Source organism: Mesoplodon densirostris, chromosome 13 (assembly GCF_025265405.1).
Source record: "Mesoplodon densirostris isolate mMesDen1 chromosome 13, mMesDen1 primary haplotype, whole genome shotgun sequence".
Lineage (NCBI taxonomy): Eukaryota > Metazoa > Chordata > Mammalia > Artiodactyla > Ziphiidae > Mesoplodon > Mesoplodon densirostris.
This window is the reverse complement of record NC_082673.1, coordinates 7,984,656-8,008,517: the sequence shown is the minus strand read 5'-3', so window position 1 is coordinate 8,008,517 and position 23,862 is coordinate 7,984,656. Positions and strand designations below refer to the sequence as shown.

Genomic DNA, 23,862 nt, shown 5'->3' with positions numbered 1-23,862 from the left:
CACAATGAGAAGCCTGCGCACCGCAACAAAGAGTAGCCCCTGCTTGCCGTAACTAGAGAAAGCCCGCGCGCAGCAACTAAGACCCAAGGCAGCCAAAAATAAACAAACAAACAAACAAACAAATAAATGTCTCTTTCTGAAATGCTGACACCTTTTTCTGTTTCACTACCATTCTATATAACAGCTTCTGGGCAGATTCTTTTAGGTTCTCCTGCATAGGCAAGACAGACCCAATTATATCTTGGTTGCCAAAAGGGCCACTTTGCTGGGAATGGCCACAAATTCAAGCCTCAGTGGCTTTCAGGGATGACAGGTAGTGAGAAGGACACCGTGAAGGCACACAAAGAAAATCAGCCCCACTAATGACAGCCACCTTTCTCATGTCATCTATGACTGTGAGTATGTGAATGACACAAAACCAGCTCTCTCCTGTGTGGACATAATGTAGACCCCCAGCGGGTCACTGCCGTCACCAGCCGCTCAAAGGGCAGCACGTTTGTTCGGAGAATCTCACCAGTGATAAGGCATAGAGGGCCAAACAAGAAAGATGTGAGTAGTTCTACAGTAAATGTTTCCTTCCATTTCTGTTTATCCCCTCTGTTTCAGCCCTCTGTAGGAGAATTATTTTCTGTATAAACAAATTCATCAAGTTAACTTATTCAAGGATGGAAATAACTGGTATCACATAATGTTCTGCAAAACAAAACTGCCACTGCAGTATTCCAGCGCCTAAAGCAACCTGCTCTGGCAATTCAGCCCCAGCACTGACATAACCCAAACCTCCTATTACCTTCATCACTGCATATTCAATTTACATAATTATTCTGCTATGCTATTCAGAATTTACATGTAGCTGTGTGCAATCTACTTATCCTTGCTTCAGGGATGTTTTTTCCTTCCTAGACTTAGAGGAACAACAAGACCACAACTTGAGATACTCCATTCCCCTGACCACCTGAAACACTGTAGCTCAACACAGTAATGGGTTGGCTGGTTAATTCAATGACAATCTCTATTCAGTTACCATATTCTTGGACAGCCACCCCCATCTGAACATCCACGACAGGAAAACCTCTCAGGCGTTATCCTCACCACACTTCATCCTAAATCAGCAAGTGGCCCTCCAAGGTCAAGTCGCGAGGGCCAGCAGAGGTGCTGCAAATGCTCTCAGTGGCCCTCCTGAATGCACCCCCTTCCCACTTGCACTTCTCCAAGCTCTAAAGAAGGGCGCCCCTCAATTACTTTCACACCACTCGGGGAAAAACGACTGTCACCTACAGCAGCCATCAACTGAGACTACTAGTCAAAAGCAAAAATAAAGGGCCTCCCTGGTGGCGCAGTGGTTAAGAGTCCGCCTGCCGATGCAGGGGATACGGGTTCGTGCCCTGGTCTGGGAGGATCCCATATGCCGCGGAGCGGCTGGGCCCGTGAGCCATGGCCGCTGAGCCTGCGCGTCCGGAGCCTGTGCTCCGCAACGGGAGAGGCCACAACAGTGAGAGGCCCACGTACCACAAAAAGAAAAAAAAAAAAAAAAAAAAAAAAAAGCAAAAATAAAGAGAAAAAAAGTACTAGACTTCCTCCTTAGGAGAAGATAATCACGCGCCTTCCTCCTGCCAAAAGTGTGTGACTCCAGCGCAAAGCTATCACTCAGACTCAGCCACGTCAGCTGCTCACCCTGCACAGAGACTCACACCTCAGGCTGGGCAGCTGAGGGCACAGATGGGCCTGCACTAAAGGGTCTCCTACCGGGTAAAGGCAGAGTCTGCACCTGCACCAAGGAGGCGGGGGGCCCAGGAACGACTGGACTTGATGCCCCAAGTTCCTAACACCTGTTTATGGTCATTAGGAAAATTCAGTAAGTTCCATTGTTAAACAGGGCAATTTAATATCTGTCCCAACATATCCTACAGGATGTAAGGGTGTGCTAAAGTACGTTTTTAAAGATAGGGTCAGGGCTTCCCTCGTGGCACAGTGGTTGGGAATCCGCCTGCCAACGCAGGGGACACGGGTTCGAGCCCCGGTCTAGGAAGATCCCACATGCCGCGGAGCAACTGAGCCCATTTGCCACAATTACTGAGCCTGTGCTCCAGAGCCCATGAGCCACAACTACTGGAGCCCGTGTGCCCCAACTACTGAAGCCTGCGCGCCTAGAGCCCATGCTCTGCAGCAAGAGAAGCCACCGCAATGAGAAGCCCATGTACCACAACGAAGAGTAGCCCCCGCTTGCCGCAACTAGAGAAAGCCCACGTGCAGCAACGAAGACCCAACGCAGCCATAAATAAATAAATTTATAAAAAAAGAAAAGAAAAAAATAAAGATAGAGTCAGTCTGAGGTAGACTGAGAGCTTGAAAGAATATATTTGGAAATTTATGATAAGTATCCAAGATACAGTGGGGGTTTTTAAATCAATTTTTACCATTTGGTAATAAATTCAAAAAATTAAGATAAAAACTTAAGACAGATGTATTTTGAGGCTACAGTTAGTTTTGGTGATATATGATCTGAGTTCCAGAAAACTTCTTCAGAACACACACTCTTTTTTTTTTTTTTTGCGTTACGCAGGCCTCTCACTGCTGTGGCCTCTCCCATTGCGGAGCACAGGCTCCGGATGCGCAGGCTCAGCGGCCGTGGCTCACGGGCCCAGCCGCTCCGCGGCACGTGGGATCTTCCCGGACCGGGGCACGAACCCGCGTCCCCTGCATCGGCAGGCAGACTCTCAACCACTGCGCCACATTATAAGTTTGTTTAAAAAAATACATTCTTTTAAGATTTTGCTTTGATTTCTTTCTCCTTAGGAGAAATAAAGCACATGCTTCCTCCTACCAAAAGCGCAATACTCAGACTTATGCAACTATGTATTTTTTAAAACCCCCTCATAAATCAGACTGAAAGTCTAACCGTCCTCTGGGCTCACATCCCTAAGACTTAACACAGCACCTACAAACAGTAAGTCCTTAATAAAATATTGCTTAAGTAAATGAAAATAGAATTTATAATAAATTCTGAGGTTAGAGGAGTGTTCATAATGGGAGAAAAACCTAATGGCTTTCAATTAAGAGACCACACACTGAGGCATCAAAGGACACTATAAGTGAATGCAAATATTAAGTTACCTGTAAGACTGAGCTATTGAATATACGGTGGTCCCTCAGTATCTTCAAGGAATCGGTTCTAGGACCCCGGCGGATACCCAAATCTGCAGATGCTCAAGTCCTTTGTGGAGGGCCAACTGTAATTCAGTTATTTGGGTACCATAAAAAGTACTGGTGACAAAAGTTTTTTTAATGTCTATGATTCAAAACACTACAGAATAATGTATTGGGTTGTTTAGATATTTTTAGCAGGAAGTTGAAAATCCAAGTTTGTCCTCTCACTTTGCGGCATCTTTCTAATTACAGAAACCACCCTTCTTTGTGTACCTGCTCCTGACACACAAGAAAGCTCAGAAGCCCAGGGCTGCCAGGCCAGCGAGCTCGCAAAGCCCGCGTGGAGCATGTCAATCTCGGGGTGGAACGCCATGCGCCCTGCACAAGCGGGCATTCGCTCATGGCGGGAGGAGGTGGAGCATGTTTTCTCCTGCGTCCGCAAACAGGTTCAGAGGAACCAAGTCTGACCATACTTCCATCTGGAAACTATATTTTCTAACATGAGCCACATTCTGAAAAACAGATTCAGATGTTTGGAACTGGTTCAGAACAGTTGTAAGAAATGTTCGGTACAAATGAAAAAAATTAGCCTTCAATGTCTTCTCCTCTCAGCTTTTCTTACTGAATAAATATGCCTCCTGGGGGGTCAGAGAGTTGGTGGGGAAGTACCAGAGGGGAAGTATGATGTGGAGGCGGCTATTTCCTAGGACCTAAAATCCATGCTATTCTCCAGTGCATATCTAATGGGTAACTGCTATTTGATTTCTCCCATGTTGCCCACTAGGATTTCAACGCTGCCCCTGGAAGGTTTACTCCGCCTGCCAAGCGGCGAGAATTCATTCTCCCGTTTCAACTTCTGGGAAGCAGGACGGAAAAGCCTAGTGAAATACAGTGACTCGCTTTGCTTCTACAATCCTTCTTACCCAGTTGGGCACCGTCGCTGAGAATGAGGTCGGTGGTCTAAGCTCACAAATGATTGTGCTGCTAACTTGGTCCTATTCGTTAAATGACAGACTTTCACAAAAATACAAGAAAGGGATTTTAAAATAATAGACAGTTTTTATCCAGTAACGTTTCTAAAGAATCTACCAACCGAATCAACAGTTCATAATCATTGAGTCCTGAATCTTAGAATGCATGAACACCTTAACTTTTCGGTTTGGGTATGAGAAAAAGCAGCTCAGCAATGAGGACAAATGTCCGAGTGCCCCATGCCCACCCCGTGCCCCCACCCCCATTCCACAGGCTGTGACTGCTGTGCTTGTGTCCCTACTGTGTCTGGGGGTGGTTGTTTCCGCCCACAGCCTACCTTGACTTTTTGCTGGATTTGGGTTTGGGCGTCGCAGGTTTTGCTTTCTTTTCCTTTGGCTCTTTGGGGATCTTAGGGGCTTTCGGGGTCTTGGGTTCCTTGGGCTCTTTTTTCTCCTTGGGTTCTTTCGGTTCCTTGGGATCTTTTTTTGCCTTCGGCCTTTTCTTTTTCTTTTTCTCTTCTTGGGACCCATCCAGTGAGTTCCTGTGTAGTTCTTGGCTATCAACCCCACCAGGGAAGTCATCTTTACCAAAACTTTTACTGGGATCCTCTGCAACAATGTGGTTGTTTTTCTTTTTCTTCTTCTTTTGCTGCGGCTGCTGTTCTACTGACAGCAGGTAATCATCACTGTTCACTAGCTGAGCGCTCGGTCCACTAACCTGAGTCATATCCGGCACTGGTTTCTCTAGAAAGGGCTCCGATGGAGAATGCTAAGAGACACAAATAGGAATTGAAGTTAGTTTATCATTCTTCGTAGTGAAGAAAGGAACTGAAAGTTAAGTGGCTGATGCTTCTGAAACTTACACTACACTCAAGGTAGCAAACTTAACCAACTATGCATCTGTGAAACCTATCATTTTCTCTCATCCAGAAAAAAAAATAGGTTTCTTCAACAGGAAAGCTTTTAAATAAATAAAGAGGGCAATTTAGTAATACAGTAAAAACTTCTGTTCAGGTGGAAGAAAATTTCTCATTCAGCTGAAGACACTTTCCATGTTCTTAGCACCTAGGTAGGAAATGGTGAAGGACAAAACAGCAGCAAAAGCTAAGACACAAAGATGGAATTCAAGTGGAATTTTCCCCATGCAGGAACAGGAACTCCAATTAAAGATATATAATCAAGTCACTTTTAAAAAGAACAAGTCTACTGAGCATTGTAAGAATCAGATACCATGAAAGTTTGAAATCTGAGTGTAAACACGTAAATCTTATACAGTACAGGTCATTTCTGATTTAAATGTCAAATTAAAAGCACATATACAAGCTTAATGACTTTGGGTTGGTTAGATTTCTCATACTGATAGAAAACGCAGACAATGTTTTTCTTAAGTTATTAAAGCTTTACATTTCCAAATCTCACTGAGAGAGCGAGAGAGCGAGAGAGCGAGAGCGAAAGCGCCCCCACATAGTCAATTTGACATGCCTTGCAGGAGATTTTCAGCATCCACTAAGACCATACCCAGAAATGGTCTTAAATATGGTGGAGAATCCCAACACCTGGGATGGGATGCTGAGTGGTCATGACACAAATCAGGGCAGGGGTAGGGGACCATCTGTCTCCACTGTAAACTATAACATCTAATGAGCCTTTACAATTCAATGCAATACTTGAAAATGTTATATCTGCAAATGTCACTCATTTTCTGCCTTTTTCATATGCTTCTCCAGACACTAAATAGTAACTGTAATATAAACAGCAACAGCAATAACAGCCACAAGAATGTACTAAACAGTCTTACCATGTGCTGGGCATGTGCTAAGTAAGCACTTTATGCCCGGACACCATTCGATCCCCATGCCAGCCCGGAGAGCTCCATAGAGACAGAGACTTGCTAAGATGAAGAACGCACCCAAGGAGTTATGGATGCAAGTGACAGAACTGAGAACTGCGCCCCTCACACATGATCCCCAAAAGAGGAGCCACAGGAAAGCCCAGGTCCAGGTCTGCTGAGGCGCCCAGGAGTTGCTACTCACCACCCACAAAGGGCTACAAATCAGATTCCAATACAACTCACCTCTACTGAGCATCTGCTTCATGTTATACACTCAGCAAGGTGCTTTCAGGAGTGTGTGCACCTGAACTCACACCAAAATGTGATAATTTACCCCCATTTTTCATAAAAGAAGTAAAATTTTTTAACAAATTTAATCAGTTATACATATACATATGTTCCCATATCCCCTCCCTTTTGCGTCTCCCTCCCACCCTCCCTATCCCACCCCTCCAGGCGGTCACAAAGCACCGAGCTGATCTCCCTGTGCTATGCGGCTGCTTCCCACTAGCTATCTACCTTACGTTTGGTAGTGTATATATGTCCATGCCGCTCTTTCGCTTTGTCACAGCTTACCCTTCCCCCTCCCCATATCCTCAAGTCCATTCTCTAGTAGGTCTGTGTCTTTATTCCTGTCTTACCCCTAGGTTCTTCATGACATTTTTTTTTCTTAAATTCCATATATATGTGTCAGCATACAGTATTTGTCTTTCTCTTTCTGGCTTACTTCACTCTGTATGACAGACTCTAGGTCTATCCACCTCGTTACAAATAGCTCAATTTCATTTCTTTTTATGGCTGAGTAATATTCCATTGTATATATGTGCCACATCTTCTTTATCCATTCATCCGATGATGGACACTTAGGTTGTTTCCATCTCCGGGCTATTGTAAATAGGGCTGCAATGAACATTTTGGTACATGACTCTTTTTGAATTATGGTTTTCTCAGGGTATATGCCCAGTAGTTGGACTGCTGGGTCATATGGTAGTTCGATTTGTAGTTTTTTAAGGAACCTCCATACTGTTCTCCATAGAGGCTGTACCAATTCACATTCCCACCAGCAGTGCAAGAGTGTTCCCTTTTCTCCACACCCTCTCCAGCATTTATTGTTTCTAGATTTTTTGATGATGGAGGAGGCCATGTGGCTACCCAAGGCCACACCATGGGGGACAGAGGTGACATCTGAATCTAGGTTTCCTAAATCCAGTGCTCTTCTGACTCTGTCCGGCTCCTAAAACCTCACACACGGGCATCCTCCTAGGAAAGGTGCCGCAGGCTTCACTCTATTTCCAAAGTGCTCAGTGACCCAAAGAAACATTTTGAAAAAGAAGTCACTTCCAGAAAAGAAACTGGTTTTCCTGTTCCCAATAAAACCTACTATGGTTACTGAAGAAACCTACATTCAGTTCTCCATCTGCACTAGTGTAAGAGAAGGAGCCAGAACTGTGAGGTGAGAGAGAAAATTCTAGTCTGGGCCCTGCCATGAGCTTTATAATCTGGGGAAAATCATTTCACTCCTTCTTCATCTGCAGAATGAAGTGTTTGGTTTAGATGATTTCCAAAGTCTCTTCCAAAATCCTACGGTATGAGAAAATCTTAAAATACACATTGCCCTTTCTTGGTCAGAGCTGAGAAAGAAAGATGTTGAAGGAGAGTAAGGACAGACAGGAGGAGAGAGAAGCCAGGGCAGAAGACTGAGAATATGAGCACATGGATGCAGTGTCCATCCGGGGGTGACACGACCGACCAGGTCCTGAGAAAAGCCACTCACCTGCCCCCGGGTTTTCCCTCATAGACATGCTTAACAAACATCAACCAAGGAACTCTCCAAATTAGCCTTCGCTGAGAATTCATGGGATCTGACTTAACGGTTTTACTATACCTAAGTTGCTGAAGTAGAATTATTATTACATATTATTTCCTAATGTAAGTAAAAAAGGAAAAAGCCAAGTCTTTTCATAAGAGACACAGAGATCAAACTTATTTGGGACAAGCTATTTCTCAGGAGGTGGAAGAAAAAGCATTTCCTGGAAAGGGAAGGAAAGAGGAAAGTCTACCAGTAAACAATGCTTACAGCTTAGAACGGTGAAGTAATTCCAGGTATGTGTACCTTTCTTTTTTTTTTTTTAATTTTTAAATTTTATTTATTTTTTTATACAGCAGGTTCTCATTAGTTATCTATTTTATACACATCAGTGTATACATGTCAATCCCAATCTCCTAATTCATCCCACCACCACCACCACCCCCCGCCATTTTCCCCCCTTGGTGTCCATACGTTTGTTCTCTACATCTGTGTCTCTATTTCTGCCCTGCAAACCAGTTCATCTGTGCCATTTTTCTGCATGTGTACCTTTCTTTAACCTGCATGGCATTAACTCCGGTAACCAAATGCCAGCTTCTGATGAGAGATACCTGGTCCACGTTTGTGAATCAGAAAAAGCATGTAACACATGATACCAGACGATTGAAAATTTATCTGCACTTGAGCACACAAATCATTTTGGATGCTCCTTTCAGTAATACATGAAGCCGTAAATTAGTATCCCTTAAAAATTTAATCTTCCATAGGAAGGAAAAAAATGTAAAGACCAAATACAAAAAAGATAGTAGTCCTGTTTGATATGCGGCAGAATTGTGTTTTGGTACTGTTTGAAATAGGGTGGAAAGGTGCTCGGAAATATTATAGTGTTTACCAGGCCCACATCTCCTTAAATCTTTTAGAGAAAAGCTGTTTTTGTAAACATTTAACAAAGAACAGATGGCCTGCCTTAATCATGTGGGGAAAAAACCTGGAGCTCACAGTAATACCCTGACAAAGTCTCCCAGGCCCGCCGTTCCCCTCCCAACGCCCCGCGCATGGTACAGTCTTCTCTAATGCTATTTAATTTTACAGCGGACATTTCCCATCAATTCCCACTGCCTGACAGGTAATCAATGCCATTAACATCTGATATCACCATATAGGGCATTCCTCATACCTCTCATTTACTAGGGCAAAAGCAGAGAATGTTAGACACCAAAGGTATTTTTAAATACACCCTTTAGGACTTCCTGCTTGACATATTTGCTATCATAATTCCATATGCCTTTTGGAGCATTATGGAATATATAAGGACTATGCGTGGACTTCTGAAACTGAAACAGAATGACGGATAGCTGAACAATAAATTAAAACGATCCAAGGTGCGTGTTGCCCAAAAAATTACCATAAACTAAAGATAGTTGTTTTTAGCCTTAACTTCACTTTTCGTAACATATAAATTAGACAAACACATAAACAAGTGGCCTCATATAAAACAGCAGAGTAGACAGGATGTAAATTTAACCAAAGGAGAGGGGCCGGGGAGGCGAGGCCAACCCCTCCATTACCTTTAAGCAAACGTGACCCAAAACGCTCAGGAGCCTTCGTCAGAACAACATAAAAACAATGTGTAAGAAGACACTTTTCATCCATCTCCACTGTGTTTTCCCTCCAACATTAACCAGCATTTTCTGACTTTAAAGGCTATCTTATTTAACCATATTTTGTCTTAATTATAGTCTTGCAGCCTCAACCTGCTTCCAAGGTCAAGCACCATGAATGAGCAAATAGTGTGCAATGTCTCCAGTATGAACAATCCCTGCAAACCCACACCATTCTGTAATACAGGACGTCTCTGGGCAAACATTCTACTTACTGGGTGACACGAACACATCTAAAATCAAAACACTACTTTATAATAAGGAAAAGATACTACCAACTGGATGAGAGTAACATGGCACGTCCAGGAGACACGCCCCGCCCCACAAATGAGGCTGAAGGGAGACAGGCCCTCGCGAGCTCAGAGAAACGCCGATTCTGGGGGAGAAGCGGCAGGCCAGCTACGTGACGACAGGTACAAGCTTAACACGCTCCACTAGGATTGAAGTGGCTTGTAAAAATACAAATATTAAGTAGTCATTTAAGACTGAAAAGTACAATTCAGTTTTGGGGTTTTTTTAAAAAATCACTTTGGAGACACGTTCCTACTACCGGCCTTCTTCACTTCTATTTACTTTTCCAGGATCCCACAGGGTCTCAACCCCTCCGCACTCTTCTCAAAAGGAATTCCAATATGAACCCTGCAGCTCCATCTCCAGCCAAAGGAGTGTACCAGGGTTCAAAAGATCATTTAGCGAACGTTTAGTAAGTCCCACTGAGATTTTCACATCTTTTTCTTGTCAATGACACTGATAAAAAGAAGACCGCTCAGTAATACTTGGTGCCCAATTCATTTATTCATCCAACAGACAGTTGAGGACGTAACAGTAAACCAAGCAGCCCTGGTACCTGCCGGGGGAGAACGGAGCACCGAACCCAGGCTGATGCCAAGGGGGGTTCTTGGAAAAAAGGCAGCCAGGCTGGGACGGAAGGGGAGACACACGCTGGCCAGGGGCTCCTGCCTCCGTGGACCAGCCCAAGCAACAAACCACGTCCAGGATGGGGCGACAGAGGGCACAAAAATGCATCACAAGCGGCTTTTAAAACCTGCTTTGTGGGGAGGAGATCAAGATGAACAGATGTTAGTTTGAATGGTCAACTGAAATAATGTTTAACTTTGATACAAAATAATACGTACAGAAATAATCTTAAGAAAAGAATCAAGGATTAGAATATTTTCTGGGCTTCCCTGGTGGCGCAGTGGTTGGGAGTCCGCCTGCCGATGCAGGGGACGCGGGTTCGTGCCCCGGTCCGGGAGGATCCCACATGCCGCGGAGCGGCTGGGCCCGTGAGCCATGGCCGCTGAGCCTGCGCGTCCGGAGCCTGTGCTCCGCAACGGGAGAGACCACAGCAGTGAGAGGCCCGCGTACCGCAAAAAAAAAAAAAAAAAAAAAAGGATTAGAATATTTTCTGCTTGACTAAATTTGGTACCAGAGTCACGGCCTCAAGTTCAAGCCTTTCATAGATCAGTTAGTTTTATTCAGCTCATTTTTAAAGACAATTTCTAGGAAAAAAATATTGAGTGAATACTTTTATGGACACAAAGATGAACAACATCACGCTTGTTGGTCATACGACTTGAGAAGGCAGAAAGTATAGAACAACATTTTCTACGTTTAGGATTTTAAGACGTGTTCCAAGAAAAGAAGACTCAGGTCACGGGAGTTTTGAGAATTCCGGGTTAAACAAAGTTAAGCATTTTTCTTTACTGTAAAACTCTCCAAGCCCTTACTACACTCTGAGGGGGAATAGGACACAGTGTGCCATACAGGAAAAAGATATTCTTTTTCCAAGAATATCCTGAATAAAAGTGCTCTTCAAAATACACTCTGGATTATACTGATACAGTTAATCCATCACCTCTGTGGCAGGGATGTGAGAGTGTGAGAGAGAACAAGAGAGACGGCACGTGCCAGTCTCAAAGCAGTGGTTATCAAATGTTCCAAAAGATAGTATGTGACTCTACGAATAAATACTACTTTATATAAATGCACTGAAACAGCTTACTCAATTATGCTCAGATGTAGGAATAAAACAGGAACGTTAGGATAATCATATAATCTTCTGACTTGTACAATTTCCATTATAATATATATGCAGTGAAGATAATTACTAAGTTAAATAAAATGAATTTTGAAATATAATAACTTATCTTAGTGTGTCCCTCAGAAGAATCATTAAATTTTAGAATTGAAAAAAAATTTTTAATTACTGTGAAGTATCTCGTCTAAAAATCATCTGAAGGCATCTTTGAACCTTTGGTTTTCTGCTTCCATTTTGTCCTTAGAATAGATCTGCCATATGCCCAGAATCTTTAACAGCTACAAATGAACGTGAGCCACTCTGACAGCACCTACATTGTAAATGCATTTTGAATCACTAGAGGCCAAAAGAATGAGAAGACTGAACCAACCGGCCATGTGAACTTTAATGTGAAATAGCTTCCCATCACATATCGAATACTGACCACCTTCCAGTCTTCAGGGTGGAACTACGCCACAGGAAGGGTCCCATGGCCTCTGTAACATGTGACACACTATGCTGTGGTGTTTCTATGGTCAGCTGGACCAGAACAGCCCAGCGGTGAGGCTCCAGCAATGCAAACCTCCTTCCTAAGTGTCTGAGAAGCTCTAAGTGGCGCGGACTCCCTCTCAGTGGAGGAGAAGAGGGCGTCTGGCCGCCGTTCCTCACTCTCACCGCTGCCCACTGTTTCTGCGCCACCAGGCTCAGGAGGTGCTGGCCCAAGGGCGCGGCTCTGTGGCCACCATGCCAGTTGGGTAACAGGTGAGTTCTACTTCTCAGAAAAAGCACCAGGCCAAGTAACAGGCTTGCATTTAAAAACCATGCAGTGAAATAACGTTTGTCTGACACACACACACACACCCCCCCCACAAAGGGCATAGAATTGAAGTGATGTTAAAGTTCTGAAGCTTGTTTTTTGTTTTTGATGTTTCTCCGCAAGGGCCTGGGAAAACTAGCTTAATTGTTTGGACAAGAGTTGAATGTTGTTTTCACATGTGTTAGTTTTCCAAAAAGTGTACGCGGGTCATCAGACCACGCCCCTGACCTTGAGAATCTCCCATCCCACAGTACTTTTAATAGAAGGAAGGGAAACGCAGAGCGGCCGAGAGGAGCATCACTCCTCTGGGCAGGGGAGAAACAAAAACCAGCACAAACTCGACACAATTCAAAGCCACTCGCTGCAACGATGAGTAACCTCCTAGGCCTCTTGGACCGCACACAGGGGAGCAGGCCCCGCAGGCAGCAGGATCACCCACCCATAAAGATGACACCCATTCTCCTCCAATAGCAGCCCCCCAAGAAGAAACAGGGTCTGCAACTGTGGCATCATGGTGCCTCTGACTTACGATAAGCAAACCAAACTCTGAGCCCACTAGGGGAATCTGAGACACAGCCATACTTTCACCCTCTTGCTCTGAATGTCTTGGTTCCTAAAGGCGGTAAATCATCAAGTGTTGTCTTTTACCAGACACCGCCTGCTAGAAGTAAAAACAGAAAAGATAACGTATGTGCTCAGGGTCCTTAGCAAAGTCAACTGTATTGTCTCTCTCGTCCCTCATTTTTTCTTCCTTCACCACGGTGCATATGGTGCCCTACCCTTAAGAGGCTCCGCTCCACAAATAGCAGGGAATGAGGGTCGAGAGAACCAATCCCAGTTCGCGGGCATTTCTCTTCCTTATTTCAAGTTATCTCTGAGGTCCATACTGTTCTCAAAGGAGTGTCTGGAGGCTGGACTTTGGCAGCAGATACCCAGAGGTGAAGCCACCCAGCTCACCAGGGATAAAACTCGGCAGAACACAAGACAGCAGGGCTTCTGGGCTGGTTGACATGTTTTTTGGGTTTTTTTTTTACATCTTTATTGGAGTATAATTGCTTTACAATGGTGTGTTAGTTTCTGCTTTATAACAAAGTGAATCAGCTGTACATATACATATATCCCCATATCCCCTCCCTCTTGTGTCTCCCTCCCACCCTCCCTATCCCACCCCTTCTAGGTGGTCACAAAGCACCGAGCTGATCTCCCTGCGCTATGCAGCTGCTTCCCACTAGCTATCTACCTTACGTTTGGTAGTGTATATATGTCCATGCCTCTCTCTCACTTCGTCACACCTTACCCTTCCCCCTCCCCATATCCTCAAGTCCATTCTCCAGTAGGTCCGTGTCTTTATTCCCGTCTTACCCCTAGGTTCTTCATGACGTTTTTTTTTTCTTAACATAAATAAATCCTATTCAAGGCACTACAGACAAAGACCACATTTACAAACTAAAAACCACTTAGTTCAATTCAATCTATTTTTTTTTTTAACCGTACACTTTCCACTGTTTTTAGCTATTGCTGGGGTACCTAAACTGTAAGTTTGATCCTCAAGTCAGAAAGGTGAACTGTATGGAGTTTGGCTCTGGAGAAGCAATGTATTCCAAGCCTGCACTGGTCTAAAAAAAGGCCAACGTTAAAGGTAACTTACTATAAAGCAGAAACTAACACCCCATTGTAAAGCAATTATACTCCAATAAAGATGTTAAAATAGGGCTTCCCTGGTGGCGCAGTGGTTGGGAGTCCGCCTGCCGATGCAGGGGATACGGGTTCGTGCCCTGGTCTGGGAAGATCCCACATGCCGCGGAGCGGCTGGGCCCGTGAGCCATGGCCGCTGAGCCTGTGCGTCCGGAGCCTGTGCTCCGCAATGGGGGAGGCCACAACAGTGAGAGGCCCGCGTACAGCAAAAAAAAAAAAAAAAAAAAAAAAAGATGTTTAAATAAATAAAAATAAAGGTAACTTACGATGCTATTCCTATGAATTTAAAAAGTCAAACCTCAATAGACTGAAAGGAAAATGTGCCTTTTTACCTAACATTGAACAATCCCAAGGGTTTGTGTAGAAATGGGAATAGAACAACCTTTCAGGGGAAAAAAAAAATCCATTTATAAAGAGCTTGGCGATAAAGCTAATTTACACTCGGCAAGTCCTCCAGGATTCAGAGCCTTTGAGTATAGCAAATCTCGTTGGCAATAAATGCTTAATGATGGACTACTTTGGTCCTATAAAAAAACTCATTCACATCTTGTAGGAGGCCGAATTCTAAGGTGACCCCGTGACCTCCGCATCCTGGCCACGGAGACACCTGTGCTGCAAGCCAGTGGAACACGGCCAAGCTGAGAGGGTCTCGCAGGTGTGATTAAAGGGCCCAAGTCAGTTGGTTCCGAGTTACTCAAAGGGGAGACTACCGTGGGTGGGCCTGACTTAATCAGGGGGCTTGTGAAGAGGGTGTGGGCCCCCCTTGAGGGCCAGACACTCCCTGTTGCCGGCTAGGAGGAAGCCCCCATGGTCAGGAGCCAAGGGCAGCCTCCAGGGGTCAAGGGCAGCCCCAGGCAACAGGCAGCGCAAGCTGAGGCCCCAAGTCTCACAGCCGCCCGGGATGAATTCTGCCCACAACCTCAGTGGACCCGGAAGCTGATCATTGCCCAGCCAAGGCTCCAGATGTGAACGCAGTCCTGACACCTGACCGTAGCCTGGAGAGACCCCAAGCGGAGGAGCCAGCTAAGCTGCGCTCAAATCCTGACTCCCGGATGTGAGGGCTAAGAAGGCAATATTGTTTTAAGCCACGAAATCTGTGGCAATTCGTTACGCAGCAATAAACAATGCATACCTTAAAATCCTCTGCCACTCAAAAAGGAATTTTTTTCAGTCTTTTTTTTCCATCCAGGATCCCCCTTCCATGCTAGACATCTCTGTCCGCAGGAGGACGGACAGCACAGCAGGACTTCCTTATCCCTTTGCGACGCTGCTCTGCTGAGGGTCACACTGAGCCCTTCTGTGCCAGGCACTGTTCCAGGCTCACAAAGAGGTTACGCATTTGTCCAAAGTCACAAAAAGCTGGTTCTAAGAGTCAGGACTCAACCCAGGCCACCTGTCTGCAGAGCCCACATCTTAGCCATTACACGGCTCACCCATTCCTGCCTCAGTGTCTTCAAAGAGGAGGAAGACATGATGACACCGAGAGCAGGGTGCAAGGTAACAGCTGGACAGAGGTGGGACCCTCTCCGACAGGAAGAACCCGGATGACGTAAAGGGTGTAGCTGTTACAGGCAGGCTGGAGCCTGACACTGTGAGACAGTTAACTAGCACTGAAACCATCACAGGCAGAAGATTTTAAAAGAAAATCGTTTCCTTCCAGTAAAAAAGAAAGAAAGGAAGGAAGGGACAAAGAAGAAAAGGAAAAGAAACTGCACTACAAGCAACATCAAAGGCCCCTGATGTGTATTTTAACAGAAAATTTATTGCACCTTAGAAACAGTCAGTTTAACACTTAAAGGGGATTGTGTCCCCATGACTCCTTCCAGCTGGAATTACACATGAAACAGAAGATACCAAAGCAATTAAGTATTTTATAAACACTGCTGAGGGGTCAAAAAGAGGGAGGTTCATTCACTGACTAATAATGCAGTAATAAACAAACAGCAATGTTATGCAACTGAGAAAATTATTATAATTGAATCTACACAGCTGGGCAAGAATAGAAGCCTGGTTATGTATATCAGCTCACAAATGCTTTGTGTGGGTAGGTTTTAGTTTTAGAACTGGTTCAGATTTGAGACCCTTTAACAGTCAGATTTTTTTTCTCTCAACCGAATACAATTCCACAATGACAACTGCAGAAGAGAAAACTTAATGAACTGCCCCACCAATTATTTGCTATTATTTGTACTACAAAGAAATAAGTGTGTACAGAGCCGTGAGGAGGTGAAACTTCCTTGCGATGCACTCATTTCAGATCTCTTCCAGAGACATTTTATCTTGTTTGTGCCCGGTGATATGAATAATGAATGACCATGACTGGGGCACATACTGGAGGGAAAGCCCAGAACAAAGTTGCTTTTCACATCTTAACATTCAGCTCCCACTGTGTTCTTGGAGTTTCCTTCCCACCTTGATATTTTCCCCTTTGCAGAAGATAGGCAGAGAAACACCACCAATTACCACATTTAAGTTTACACAGATGTGCCTAACAGAGACGAAAGAGTGACTAGTATATTTCCCCTGAATTGCTGAAGTTGTAGCATTAGAATCAGAGAAAAATCACTGTTCTCTGGGGTTCAAGAACGAGCTTGGTAAAAATCCACCGTCCTTCCATCAATTAAATGTAGTTAAAATACAAACCAAAACAAGTTTCTTTTCAGACGATAGTCCAGCTGGATATTACCCTTATTACTCCATGAATTCTTTTCTTAATTAAGTGACTAAATCCGAACAAATCTGTGATCTATGTCAAGTCCCCGTCTGCCTAAGACCTAACTTCAAACACGAAAGGATGATTAGCTAACCATCAGGGCAGAAGTACCAGTGTGTCTTCGACAGGCACACATTTTACATCAATGATATCTATTTTTATGAGATAAAAGTACTAAAGCTTTAATGGTTGCAATTAAAACAGCCAAGAGTTTGAGTAGCTCGATGGCTGAGTCACAGACCTTTTACCTATAATGGGACCCATTATATCCCTGAGCTCAGTTTGAGGGAGTAAAGGAGGAACAGATTTTTAAATATGGTGATAAAACAGGAGTGCCCTCTGAACTAAGCTGTTTTAGTTTAAACCGCTGCGTGACTTACCCCGCGCCTCATGTCAGCCTCCGTTCAAGCAGCCTTCTTCATAGTCCTCAGATACCTGTGTCTATCTGAAACTATTTGAACAATCTGAAGACGCTGTTATGTAATGATGCATATTTTGAGTAATCTGTTTCTATTTTAACTTATTTATATTTAAAAATTCATCACTTTTTTGAAAATGTGTAACTTCAGATGACTTCTGACAAAATATCATTTATGCCTAAAATAATAAATATTTGTATTTTGATATTCCCTTTTAAAATGTAATTTAGGGGGATGAATAAGAATGTATTTCTTCACAATGAGATGGTGGTGTGTGTGAGCAATATTTACGTATGAACATCAGCAAACAAAGGAGTGGAGGTTTTTCATGGCAGTTTAACACTGTTATTCAAAAGTATTAGGATGATAAACTCTCTAGTTGCAAAATTTAATAATCATCTAACATCCAGTCCAACATTAAACACTTCTCTAATTCGGGAACCCTAAAGGTTTTCTCCTTTGCTTCTATTACAGCAAATCAGAAATAGAAATAGAAATTATCTTGGGAACAGTCTCACAACTGTTTCTATCTGTTACCATCCTGATCCCCAGGAAGAGCTGACCAACAGGAAACAACATGCAGAAAGGATTTACCTCCAACCAGGAAGGACCCAGCTAACAGGGATGAGGCCAGCCACGGAGCGGCCTTGGCCCAGGGGGCCTGAAGGCAGTCGAGGTCTCTCGCGGCTGCAGTGGGTCTGCACCCACAGCAAGCACGCCAGCATCAGCCAGGCACTCACCTGGGCATGTTCCTCTGTGTCCTGGCAGCTCTTTTGATATAAGTCAGCTGAAGCAAGAACAGGAGGATGGACTAGAGGATTCACTATTAGGTTTGGCTTCGGGGATTTTCTCTGGGGGGCTTTAACAATCAAGTGTGAAGACAATCTTCTCAGGATGCCTCAACTTCCTGTCTGAAAGATGAAGAAGTGGATGAGCTGATCTGTGTAAAGCCTTCTAACTCTAAGGCTCTATAGTTGGATATTCTCTACTGCTAAGATCTGGCTTCAGGGCTTCCCTGGTGGCACAGTGGTTAAGAATCTGCCTGCCAATGCAGGGGACACGGGTTCAAGCCCTGGTCCGGGAAGATCCCACATGCCGTGGAGCAACTAAGCTCATGTGCCACAACTACTGAGCCTGAGCTCTAGAGCCTGCAAGCCACAACTACTGAAGCCTGCACTCCTAGACCCCGTACTCCGCAACAAGAGAAGCCACCGCAATGAGAAGCCCGCGCAACGCAACGAAGAGTAGCCCCCCGCTCGCCGCAACTAGAGAAAGCCCGCGCACAGCAACGAAGACCCAACACAGCCAAAAATAAATAAATAGATAGATAGATAGATAGATCTGGCTTCAGCCCTGCTTAAATAACTGGCCCACACGTCCAAAAAGAAATGAGCACTTGTAAAGTGAAATGGGAAGTGAAGATAATTTCAGAGGGAACTATTAAGGAAGTTTCTTAAACACAAAAAAATAAATAAAACTGACTTGAAAATCTACAATAGAAAGCCCAAATTAAATGAGATACACCAGAATTAGAAATACAAATGAAATCTTAAAATACACAATTTACTTTTCCCATTTATAAAAAGGAGAACTTTTATAACTGTATTACAATAATTCATAATCTCATTTCATGGATACCTAACCTCTACAAGGTTTTCTCCCAGTAAGTTTAGTCTCTGCTCAATATAATGTGTCACACTATTTATTAAACATCGCAGTACGCGCCAAATACTACTACTTAGGTATAAAAATTCATTCATGTCGGGCTTCCCTGGTGGCGCAGTGGTTGAGAGCCCGCCCGCCTGCCGATGCAGGGGACGCAGGTTCGTGCCCCGGTCCGGGAAGATCCCACGTGCCGCGGAGTGGCTGGGCCCGTGAGCCATGGCCGCTGAGCCTGCGCGTCCGGAGCCTGTGCTCCGCAACGGGAGAGGCCGCGACAGTGAGAGGCCCGCGTACCGCAAAAAAAAAAAAAAAAATTCATTCATGTCTGTGAACCCCTGAAGCCATGGATCCACACCACATAAACCATGGGGAGGTGACAGGGAAGGGGAAGGACAAAGGTGGGGCAGGAGGGACAGGAAGCAGCGTCGTTCACAGGAGCCCCGGGGCCCCGAGAAGGCGCACACGAGGGCCACTGCACAGGGACCGTCTCCCAGTCCTGAAAGGTGTGCTGAGACTTTTGGAGCGAGGCACGGTTGACTTCAGGCAGGCAGGCACAGGCAATTCCTGGGGACCCCAAATTCCTCAGGACACGGCTCAGTGTGGGCCGCAGCAGCACAGATGCCCATCACCCGGGGGCCACGCAACACCAGCCCCGCAGCCGTGCGCGGGCTGCCCACGGGACAGCCTGGTAGCAACAGGCTTTCAGAAGTCGGCCTCGGGAATGATTTAAACAGCGACAGCCTCCGAAGGTACCTCACTTCTCTCCACCTTCGATCGACCCCCTCCGCCCCTCGCTCAGATTCTCAGCGACCCACGGGGCCTCTCCTGAGCCCACGTCCTCCTGCAGCTGGTCACCTGTCTCTGCCCCCCTTTAGAACAGGATCCTCCAGAGAGTGAGCGTTTGCTGCCTTCCTCCACTCCACCCGAGCGGCCGGCCCTCCTCCCCGCGGGGACCCCAGGCCCCTCCCTCCCTCGCTGCTCCTGGCCCGTCCGTCCGCGGGAGCTGACTCAGCCCTGCCCGCTCCGACCTCAGCCTCTCCGCCACATCTCCTGAGGTGCTGGGCGCCGTCGCGTTTGGATCTCAGATCCACGCTCCCTCCCTCCGGGGGTGCCACGGCTCTAAATACCGCCCACCCACGGCTGATGGCTCCCAAGGTCCCTCCTGGAGCCCAGACCCCTGCCCTGAGCTCCGCGCTTCCCTGTGCGACTGTCTACCTGACACGGCAACCTGCACGCCCCAAGAGGCATCTCACACTTAATGAATTCCAAACCAAACTCTCGATTTCTCTACCCAACTCCAGCCCCATGAGCTGTCACTCCGCCAGCAGCAGAAGCCAAATGCGCAGAGTCACCCCGACTCTCCACTTGGTCTCATCGAACACTTTCAATCCACTATGTGAGTCCTCTTGGCTCCGCCTTCAGCAGACAGGAAATGGCCTCTGATGCCCTCTCCACACACCAGGAGGCCTGCCTGGACCGCTGCCACAGCCTCGATAACTGACCCCGGATTCCCAGGTCTGCCCTCGGCCCCGGTCTGTGTGCTACACAGGCTGAGTGATCCTTCAAACATGTAAATCAGACCAGGCCACACCGCTATTCAAAACCTCTAGTACCTTCTCATTTCATTCACGGTAAAATCAAAAGTCCTCAGCACGGCCTACAAGGCCTCAAATGACATGGACTCTGGCCACCTCCCTAACCTCCTCTCCTACAATCCTCCCCCAGCCCCACCCTGGCCTCAAACTACAGATGTGTAGGTAAAATTGCATAAATGCACTGACTTCCTTCTCACTGAATATATTTTTAATAAACAGCATTATCCTACAAAAAAAAAAAATTGAGGCCTTCCACTCCAACCGTTTTGACCACTTGCTTACTGTCAAACAGCAAAGGCCAAAAGCCCTTCCACCTCAGGACCTTGGCACAGGCTGTCTCTGTCCTCAGAGCTCTTCGCCCACGTTTCTCCGTGGCTACGTCCCTTGCTTCCGTCAAAAGGGCTGGGGCGGCAACAGATGAGCGCAAATATAACGAAATGTTAACTGGTGTTTCAGGTAAGCGATAAACAAGGATTCACTGCATTAATCCTTGAAGTTTTCTGTAGATTCAAACATTTTCTAACCTCAAACGTGGAGGGGGAAAACCTCCTTGCTTCCACATCATTACTCCCTCTTGTACCTTGTTTCTGACCATTCTTCCCTCATCTGCCCTTTCCTGACCCTCTTCCTTCCTCTGTGGTTTCCCCCAGGTCTGGGCGTCCCCAGGACTCCAGTCTCCACGTGACACAGTCCAGCAGGCCCGGATGCTTAGTGCGCTGAGCCTGGATGTGGCCCCAGCACCACAGGGTCAGCTGAAAACCAGAATCACGCTCCTCTGCCAACGGCCTTGCTCTCCCATCTTGGTTAAGGTCGCCACGATTCCCGGTCACCCACCCTTGTTTCCCCCTCACCCTCACTGGCCACAGCCCACCGGTGGTGAAGACCTGCCTCTCCTCCGGCCCCATTCTCCTCTCCTTCTCCCGCTGCGCTTGCCTTCTTCACTGGACTACCTGAATCGTAGTGGAGACCATTGAAAAACGCAAAGCGCCTCTGCTGCTTTTCTAGGTACCATTTGTCAGTGATTCCCCATCAATTACATCTAAAACGGAGCCGCTGGGGATGGCTGGTCAGGGCCCTCCCCCCGCCCCCTCCCAGCCCTGGGTCCACCTCTCCCCACCACACACACCGCCCCCCCAGGCCAACAGCTGCGGTCACACCCAAGTACTTTGCTCTTTCCCAACTTCGTGCCTGTGGACACGTCACTCCCCGGCCTGGAATGCCTGTTGCTACTCTGTCCTCCCAGTTAAATCCTACTCCGTCCTCAAAACTCAACCCGAACGTAACCTCTGCCTGAGACCTTCCCTGATCTCTCCAGGTAGAGTCAAACAGTCTCACCAGGCTAGTAACACCACATCACTTGGCTATTTACCATTAGATCCTTCTAGACCCCGGGACTATGAGCCTCTGAAAGACTGTCTTCGTATGTACAGGTGACCCCTGAACAAGGGTTTTTTTCCAACAGCAAATGTTATGATACTACACAGTCGAGGCTGGCTGCAGCTGCAGATGCAGGACTGTGGATACAGAGGAACCATGGACACACGGAGGACCAACTATAACTCATACTCCGATTTTCGACTGTGCATTAGGTCGGTGCCCCAGACCCCCGAGTTGTTCAAGGGTCAACTGTACACAGGAGCACATAGATACAAGAATATGTGTCTGTCTGTCTGTGTCTCCAACACCTAAAGCAGGAGCTGATATATACCATAGGCCTAGTATTTACCAATTGGATATCAAACCCTCCCCGAGCCTCCTTCAAATGTTCAAACAGATGACACACCTCCAGCCTCTGTCCTGATCACGTGCACATCCTTTGGGAGGTCCTTGAAGCAGCTGTAGCCCAAAGGTGCCCAGAAGGGTGCCTTGAGCCACTGTGGAACTAATTAATGCATATGTAAGTGGGCACACATTTTACTGACCGGTCCAAGGCAATGTTGAAACATTTGCTGTCCACTGAAAGGACCAAATTCTGCCTTCTGTCTGCACAAACTTCTTCATTATTCCTCTTTCCCTGACTCACGTATCACCTGTCTTCCTGGCCCTGCAAATAGCTAAGTTGCATGTCTACTCCCATACAAGTCTGCACTTCTCTCTTTTCATTGCAGTTACATGACTGATTAACTGGAATTTTTTAAAGGGGAGAATAGCTTCTTTTATATATCTCCACAACCTCACATAGCGACTGGCAGGTTATAAATGCTCAAAACTGCCAACCGATGAATAAATGGAGAATGAACGGATGGGTGGACAGATGGGTGAGGTTCTCACCTCATCTTTAAATATCCTTAAATAAGGCCTGACAGGCACCGAACCGTTGTCCCTCTGCTATGAACTGATTACCATCCCTTATCTCATTCCCAACAAAAGCGCTCCTGGGGAAGACATCTAGAAAGAGTTCTCAGAATTTGACCTCCAAAAATAAAAAGGTACAGACATTTTCCTGCAATTGCTGAACTACAGTGATCATATATTTTTATCTAAGATGGCTTTTAATTTTCCTGTATGTAAGTTTTTAAAATTCGAATGACTTTGAACTGTGAAATATTTCAGCTGCTTTAGATGGAAGGTTAAGGCATGTTTGCAAATTCTGCCACACGCTTGCTTCTCTTTTTTGCTCTGACCACAGCCCATCTCGCGAGAGGGTGGGGGGAAGATCCTCTGTCTTCTGCTGAAGCCCAAGAAGAGAGGCCTGGAGCCTGCTGGAGGGATGGATGGCCCAGGGGTCTGCGCTGGGTTTAAGGAGCTCTAGTCCCAGTTCCCAGGCCCCAAGGTCATAAAGACCCTAGACTAGGCTCCGTCACCATGAAGCCCGATGACCTATGTGGACCTCAAACTCCAGAACCTCACTCACCATCTTACCTCCTGCCCCTCTACTGATGAAACAAACACACCCAAAAACCTTATGCTCTTTTTGCTGACGTCTTCCACCTACCTGTGAGGCCACCACTCACCTGGTTAAGCAAGCGAGCAACGTGGTGGCCCAGATTCTCCCTCCCCGACCCCTACACACACTGCCGCTGTCTTCGTTCCAGACCCGATACCTCCCGCCCACCTTTTCCCAAGGCCTGTGACGTCCAAGGCGGCGGCCACCAGACACGCGTGGCCTCAGGGCACTGGAAATGTGGCAGGCCTGACCTGAGAGGGGCTCCAAGTGTAAATCACACCAGAGCTCAAAGAATTAGGGGAAAATGTGTGAACTATCCCGTTAATATTTTTGTATTAGATATTGTTTGTTGAAAGGATATTCAGTTATTATATGCTGAAACCATACTTTGGATATAGTACATTAAATTAAATATATCTAAATGAACTCCACTGCTTCTTTTTGCTTTTTTAATGTGACAACGAGGCGATTTTACTCCACACCTGGGGCTGACATCCGGTTCCCAGGGGACAGCGCTGCCCAGGGCAGCCCTCAGTTTCTTTGCCGGCCTCCCCCTGTCGTCCGTCTTCCCCGCCCACCCTCCCCAGAGTCCTCCCGGCGGCTGCCCCGTGACCCTCGGATCTGGCTGCCTTCCACC

The 23,862-nt window shown here is 46.1% G+C and overlaps 1 protein-coding gene across 4 annotated transcripts in view; it reads right to left on the bottom strand.

The window, feature by feature from the left end:
• Positions 1–23,862, bottom strand: part of CHD7 (chromodomain helicase DNA binding protein 7) — a 182,577-nt gene that overhangs the window by 77,056 nt on the left and 81,659 nt on the right. For all 4 annotated transcript variants that reach the window (XM_060116501.1, XM_060116504.1, XM_060116505.1 and 1 more), the window contains exon 3: positions 4,457–4,887. In XM_060116501.1, coding sequence (XP_059972484.1) covers positions 4,457–4,887 — 431 coding nt within the window. The remainder of the gene's footprint in view (positions 1–4,456; positions 4,888–23,862) is intronic.